The 8,249-nt window shown below is 28.7% G+C and overlaps 1 protein-coding gene across 1 annotated transcript in view; it reads left to right on the forward strand.

Moving 5' to 3' along the window:
- LOC106789482 (beta-1,4-N-acetylgalactosaminyltransferase bre-4-like) overlaps positions 1-8,249 on the forward strand; it is a gene marked incomplete in the record, with an annotated part of 97,635 nt that overhangs the window by 60,804 nt on the left and 28,582 nt on the right. The window contains 1 exon segment of the mRNA XM_014753709.1: positions 1,605-2,825. Within this exon segment, the coding sequence (XP_014609195.1) occupies positions 2,668-2,825 (158 nt within the window).

Below are 8,249 nucleotides of genomic sequence, written 5' to 3' on the forward strand. Positions count from 1 at the left end.
GTTTCCGATGAATATATATTTCTTTATTTTTAGTTCCCTTTTTCTACTTTTTCTAACTTGGAATCGTATTTAGGGAGAATGAATTCCTTATATATATATATATCTTATATTATATTATTTTATATTATATTACATAATTTATATTATATTATTAGAATATAATATATTCTTTTAATTCGAAGATTTCAATTCATTGTGATTTAATTTTCAACATGTTCGTTCGTTTTAATTTTGTTTCTTTACTTTTTATTGTCAGCAGATTCTTTCGACGTATTTTGAATTAAAAGTCACGCGATAAATTTATGAATAAATGAATTAGAAGTAATGAGAATCAACTGTGGTGAAATTCGATAAATCGGGAAGAAAATACGTGCTCGAGTTTGAAATAATAAACGAGGATGGAATTTTCAACGAGAATTTGGAATGTCTCGAAAAATAACTTTTATGTAAAAGTTAAAAATATTATTATATTATGAGAAGAGAAAATAAAATATATTTAACGTAATATCTTCTAACGTAATTGTACTAACGATTACGCAGAAATTTAAGTAAAAATTCTTGAAAAAAAAAAAAAAAAGAAAAAAAAGAAACAAGTGACAAAACGTTCAAATTAAAGACAGAGTAACATTGTAAATCATATATAATTTTGCGGTATTTAGATTTTGCATAAAGAAAAATTTACCAACTCTCTCTCCTCGTGTATATAAAACAACTCTTACATTATACGATCTTACAAAATTAAAGTGTCAATTTTGTAATAATATCAATTATTTTGCTTAATATTAAATTAATCGTTGAGTAAAGCTTTTTTTTAAACCAGAAAAAAGAAAGAAAGAAAGAAGTTGGGGAAAAGAATTTTTAAATTAATCTCGAATCATCGTATTATCGAATATTAATGAAAACAACAAGAAATGAAATGAAATGAAATAAAAATACTTATCTAATCAATTGCAATTCATTTAATTTATCTTATCAATTTATCAGTACATCATACATTGGTTATTGTTACATGTATACATTGTACATTTGTTAATGTTTAACAAAGAAGAAAAAAAAAGGTATTTTAAGAGTATTCAAGATAAAACTTGATTAATTTCGTTGCAGAGTGTCGTTTAATATCATACTCTTTATGAATCTGTCGTCTTTAATATCTTTGATACTGCACGTTCCTTGGTTTACGTTTAATGATGGTACTTTGGTTCATGTCAAATCAATCATATCGAGTATTTTCGTGGCCTTCATTTTTCCAGGTTATTGCATGATCCATCCCCGTCTTATTGATTTTACAAAACTATGATTGGAACTACGATTATTGCAACTACGACTGTTACAATCAGATTTGTGATAAATATTTTTGAAATATTCATTTTGTAGTCGAATGTTGTCCATTTCGTGACAATGATTTTATAACAGGAAATAGTATAAATTTATAACAATAATAATTGCGTTATTGCACGTAAATAATTTTGTTATTTTCCTTTTTTTAAATAAATATCTTATTTACGAATGAAATAATTAGATTATAATATTATCAAAATTAAATGAAAAGAAAGAATTTTAAACGAATACTAATCGTTGTTATTTTTTTGTTCTTTTGTTAACAGGACATACTCATCGTCTAATTGATATAGAAAAAGTAAGAAAGAGAGAAAGAGAGAGATAAAAATAGAGAAAGAGGGAAAAAAGTGAGAGACAATTTGAGCAACGAAGGTGATGCTCCAAGTGAGCGGATATAACGAGCCCTGGGTGGCCCTTTCTTCTTCTTCTTCTTCTTCTTCTTCTACTTCCTCTTACTCTTCCTTCTCTACTTTCTTCTTTTCTTCTTCTTCTTCTATCCCTTTACCTGTTATCTCGGAACATTGTCGAATAAAAACTCTAATTATCGTCGTTGGATCGTCTAATCTAAACGAAGAAGGAAAAGGAATAATATTAACGTCATCATTAACGTCATCGAGAAAAAAGAAAAGAACGAAAAAGAGGTTAGGTTCGAATAGTGGCAGAAGGGAAAGGGAAGATAGAAGAAGAGAAGAAGAAGAAAAAGTATCAAGAAGAAGGAAAAAGAAAAAGAGTGTCATGTCAAAAATGGCGTTCTTCTTGTCGTAGGCGTTCTCGAGAAAATAGAAAAAGAAAATAACGAAAAAGTGTTCGATTAGTAGCAGAAGGAAAAGGGAAAGGTAAATTAAGAAAATAAGCGGCAGGTTAAAAAATGGCGCTCGTGTCGTAGGCGCCATTGAGAAAAAAGAAAATAACGAAGAAGAGGTTAGGTTCGAATAGTGTTAGAAAGGAAAGAAAAGGTAAAATTAGAAAAGAAGAAAAAGAAAAAGAAGAAGAAGAAGTTAAGATTAAATAGTGGCAGAAGGGAAAGAAAAGGTAGAATAAGAAGAAAAAGTATCAAGAAGAAAATAACCGCCAGGTTAAAAAATGGCGCTCTTGTCGTAGGCGCCATTGTGAAACAAGAAAATAAGTAAAAAGAGGTTAGGATTGAATACTGGTAGAAAGGAAAGAGAAGGTAGAAGAAGAAGAAGAAATTGAAAAAGTATTAAGAAGAAGAAAGAAAAAAAAAAAGAATAAGAAAAAGAAGAAGAAGAAGAAGAAGAGCGCCAGGTCAAAAATGGCGCTCTTGTCATAGGTGGCGATAGGAGGGAGTTATGGTGGCTCGCACATGCAATGACTGTGGCCACAGCAGCCGTGGCAGTGTGGCATCGTGCCAACCTCTACAAGGCAATGGCTTGTGTCGTCCTAGCGCTCATTGCCGTTCAGTATCTTCTCAGTGGGGTACTGGATCGTCGATCAATCGAGACTATTTTCACCATTAACGCTACGAGGTTAGATAATTACTTTACTTTTATAATTATACAACCCTTTTTTATTTTTTTTTTCCTCCTCATCTAAAATATTTAACACCAAGTTTCTATCATTTTTCACACGAGATATTATTTCAAATGTGATTTATATAATAGATAATGTTTTTTATTTTATTTAGTAACATTTTCAGATATTTTTGATGATAAAGTTTCATAGGGAACTTGGACATGAAAAGAAGTAGAACTTAATTTAATTAAGTTGGACGTTTCGTCCCTTTATTGGGATTTCTTCAGCAACTTAATCATTAAAGCTCAGCGTTTTGTTGAGGCTTTTGAATAATAACGATCAAACTGACGAAGTTTAGATGTATTGTGTTTGGAATATTATAAAAAGAAATGTATGTCGAAATAAATAAAAAAGACGCTGAGCTTTAATGATTAAGTTGCTGAAGAAGTCCCAATAAAGGGACGAAACGTCCAACTTAATTAAATTAAGTTCTACTTCTTTTCATGTCCAAGTTCCCTATGAAACTTTATCATCAAAAATTATAATTTTGGACGAGAGAAAATACTAAATTTTCAGATATTTTTCAAACCTTTACGCGTTTATGATAATACGTTGCATCCCAAAAATAAAATCCAAAAGGATATGAACCTGACGCAACACTTTATTGATCGTTCATGATAAAAATTGACGCTTGTTAAGTATGATAAGAGAAAAAAAAAAAAACAGAAAAGATATGAGGCTACTTTGTTTATTTTTTTAAATGAATATCGTCAAACTAAATTTACTTATAAGATTATTTTATGATTGGCAGTAACTTTCTGGATAACTTGACTCTTTTGATCTTTCCATCGAATAGCGCTCGTAAATTACTTACAAGACTCCGTGGTCTTATGAATATTTTTGATTGAACATTTTCCTCAATATTTCATAATCATGCTTAACACGTATTACGTGGGCTTCTCGTATCGCCTTGTCGAAATTGTTACGATAGAGTTTCAAAATATAAATGATCTTTTTTTAGAATCTGACGTTTTTCAAGTGAATAAGTAAAAGGATAGGTCGTGGTTAACGTGTGTAACTTCTGTGAAAGACCCTATGTAACACGTTGACCCAGTTTATTATATCCTAGAATAATAAGAAACTATCTTTAAAGAGTATCGTTTTAGAACTTGATTTGTATGAACAGGTAAAAAAAAAAAGAAAAAGAAAATTTTGATAAATAATCGAAAGAGATATATTTTCGAGAATAATTATTTCGAATATTTTGAATAAAGGAATGAATGAACGAATGGTAAAATAAATAAAAATAAAGAATGATTTGTCAAATGAACTAACACACACACACACACACACAGAGGTATGATATTAGTACCATAGGAATAATCAAGTTTGCTAGCGTTACGCTTAACACGAAAGCAATCGAGTGTGGTAGGGTATTTTCCATGAGACCGATTCGCCTTCCTTTGAACATCACAGACCCCCGTGAAATCTCATTATTCGGCTGGTAACGAGCCCGAAGTAGGCTGTTACTTCGATGACACAACGTTCAAAACCTAATACAATGATAGGTTACCAACATCTACACACCGTGCGAGCATATTTATCATCGAGAAATACGTCATTAACTAAACCGATCTTTTCGAATGTGTTTAAAAAGCAAAGTCCAAGAATATATAGCAATCCAATTTCCGGTGTCACGTAATAGGAAATAATCAGATCGTCGTTGATAGTATCGATTAATTCATTTGTATTTGTATTATCAATTCTCCTTTTTCTTTTTCTACAATTTCCTCTTGTTTAAACATCATTTTTGTTATTTCAATCAAACACTTCGATCGATCAATATATAATCCTATCGATTAATCGTAATTTTTTTATTAGATAATAATAAAACATATTATTTATAATTGTTTCATATATAATAATAATATCAATGGTAATTAGATCAAATGTTCTAATTATTTGAATTTAAACCATATAATAATATAACTCGTTCGTGTTAATGATACGATAAGATACATTGATATAAAATAATTAAAAAATAAATTTATTGTATAACCAATTCGCATAAGAATCATGAAAAATATGAAAACAATCTCTGATATAAATTATTTAATTATAAACAATATACCCGATCGCGTCTATGTTTAAAGTATTGATTATTTTATATCTTTATATATATATTGTATATACAAAATCAATAAATTACCCCATTAAGCCAATAAATAATAATCAATATTAAATTCTCGTTATATCGAATAAGTTGATTCATGCGATTATGATCGTTTCTCATTAATTTTCGTAATACAATTCTTATCGTCGTCGTCGTCGTCGTCAATTCATTGTCATCATTCTTCTTCTCCCTGTAACTTTGTTCGTAACGAAGGGAAAATTTCCGTGGAAAATCCATGCTTTATTCAAGCGTGTTATTCTTGTGTGTATGTGTGTATGTGTATGTATTTAAGAAGGCGGCGTATATATATATATATGTGTGTGTGTGGGTGTGTATACGTGATCTCATTATTTCGTTAGTGGCCGAGTAGATTGCCTGTTTACAGAGTCGGTTGGCTTTAACAATGCTTAAACTTTCAGTGGATTCTAGCCTAGACTTACTTTTTGCGATTTCGTTCAAATTCCTTTCTTATTCCTTCCACTTTATATTTTATTTTTTTCTTTTTTTCTTTTTTTTTCAAACCCCAAGAATTTTTGCCCCATTCTTTTTTCCGTTGTTTTGCATACGGTAAGAAAATTAAAGGGGAGATTTTTTTGTTTTTTTTTTTTCATTAAACAAAAAAAAAATATTAAATATTACGTTGAACGCGAGTTAAGTTCGTGAATTTTTTAAATTAATATTTCGAAAGAAAATCTTACAACGACTAAACGAAAGAGAGAGAGAGAGAGAGAGAGAGAGAGAGAGAGAGAGAGAGAGAGAGAGAGAGAAAAAATATAACAATCCGTCGTGCAATTTCAAAAGTAAAGTTTCAATACAATCAAATGCACGAACTTTTCGTTCACCCTTAAATAGAACGAGTCGTATACACCAAGGTTTCATAAAGTTCCTTTTTTTTTGTTTTTTATTCGTAGAAAAATATATTTCTCATTGTCGGATTCGCGTTAAAAAAAAAAAAAAAAAAAAAAAAAAAAAAAAAAAAAAAAAAAAAAAAAAAAAAAATATATATATATATATATATATATATATATATATATATATGTGTGTACGTGTGTGTTAATTGTTACGATTGACATTACCTAACATTAATCAAGATATTACAAAATTTAATTTTACAATTAAATTCATATTATGATTAGCTAACGGTAATAATTATTGGTACACGTAGAAAACTAAAAAGTCAAATTTTATGTTGATTCTATCAGAGTATACTACCGCATCGCGACACTAATGAAATTTACATTTTAGAATGAAAATGAGTTAAAGTATCTCTCTCTCTCTCTCTCTCTCTTTTTGTTTTTATTTCATTCTTTCTCATTTTCTCATTCTATATTCATTAAACATTCACGCAGTAGATGGATATTAATTTTCTCTGATAGAGAGAGAATAAAATCGATTGGAATATATTATGGTGCTTTTAAATTTTACAATTATGCATTTACTCGTTTCCTCGTAGAGGGTAAAAAGAAAAAAAAAATACCTAATGTGCACTGAAGAGAGGGGGAGGAGTGGGCACTATTTTCATTCGTCTTGCAATAATATTGGGTTTTAACTTTTGTTTTGTCTATTTATTCGTTACCAATGCAAAATGCAATATAGGAATTCATATTATCATTAAATTATTCGATAATTTCTCTCTCTCTCTCTCTCTCTCTCTCTCTCTCTCTCTCTCTTTCTCTGTAATCGATTAATCAAATCGATTTTATAAATAATTTATTCTTTCATTAATAATATCGCACTTTTTTTTAATTCATTATTTTGTTTTCGTATAGTTATTCTATATATATATGTAATTTATTTTTTTTTCTTTTTTCGAATTGTTCGAATAAATCGCGACGTGTGTGTGTATATGTGTTGTTCACTTCGTATATTATTAAAAATATTATAATACAAATACATGAATTAGTATTATGAATTATTTACAATTACACTTAATTACTCTTTATATGAATTCGATGAACAATATGAGGATACTTACTATTGTAAAAATATTAACGATAAAACAAGCAAACAACAATGCTTTTACAATAAGAGAATTTAAATGCCTTCTATCGCGCGTTGCAAATCAAATTTCAAAAAAATAAAAATAAAAAAAACACAAAAATACAACCAAACACTTTCTATCAAAATATAATTAAAATAAAACTTTGTTTTATCTATTCTCGACGAGGATAAAACAATATATTATATATTATATATAAATCTATCTCTAATAATTAGATTAAAAAAGACACAAAAAAAAACCCGAAATACACAAAACGTCGAACGTTGGCATCGATATAATAATACGAATCGAAAACGGGATCGCGTTTATAACGTTTATTCTATAATTTCGCACGTTTCGCAATCAATCGGGAGGAAAAAAAAAATCCAATTGAATATTCCTGGATAAAGCATCATATATATATATATACACACACACACGTATACGTAGATTTACCATGTTAATTCATATTTGAATGCATTCATTCATATTTCTCAGGATATATATTCCATTTTGATTTCTCTCTCTCTCTCTCTCTCTCTCGCATTCTCTCATTTTCTGTCTGTCTGTCTGTTTGTCTGTTCGTTCGTTGGTTTGTTCGTTCATCGGTCGACGAACAGAGAGACAAATGACGTTCCTCGTAATTTCTCGAACGTTGCAATTGGAATGTCATTATAATACTAAGCACGTTCGAATCGTCGTGCTCGTCATATTAAATCAATTTATCGTTAATTCGTTCGCCTAACTCTTTCTCTTTCTTTATCTTTCTTTCTTACTTTCTTTCTTTTTTTCTTTCTTTCTTTTTCGGATTATTCATTTATGGCGAGAAAGTCAAAGCAACATTTGTATTATAAGAGAATTACTGTTAGTTGTACTGTTTAGTTTAAATGCAAATTACTTAGAATTGATTGTAATATATCATAGTTTTTTCGAATAGTCATCGAATTTAACGAGCATAAGAGAACATCTGTGTATACATGCTACGTAAATAAACAAAATTTGTTTCTTTCGAAGAATACTAATGGTTAGTAAGAATGATAAACGAATTTTATTAGATTTGATCGTTAATTTGGAACGAGTAATGTTTGAATATCGTTTTGTGACATTTTTTTTTATTGAAATTTTATTAATATTAGTATTTAATATTGTTTTTTTTTACATGTTCGGTATATTATATCTAACAATAATAATTACTGTAACATTTTTTTTTTTGCAATGTTTATAATATCTTATATTTAAATATATAAATAATATTACATAAGTATTTTCTATTGACAAAAAATG

This window comes from Polistes canadensis, unplaced genomic scaffold (assembly GCF_001313835.1).
Source record: "Polistes canadensis isolate GaletaPanama2010 unplaced genomic scaffold, ASM131383v1 scaffold_186, whole genome shotgun sequence".
Taxonomy (NCBI): Eukaryota; Metazoa; Arthropoda; class Insecta; order Hymenoptera; family Vespidae; genus Polistes; species Polistes canadensis.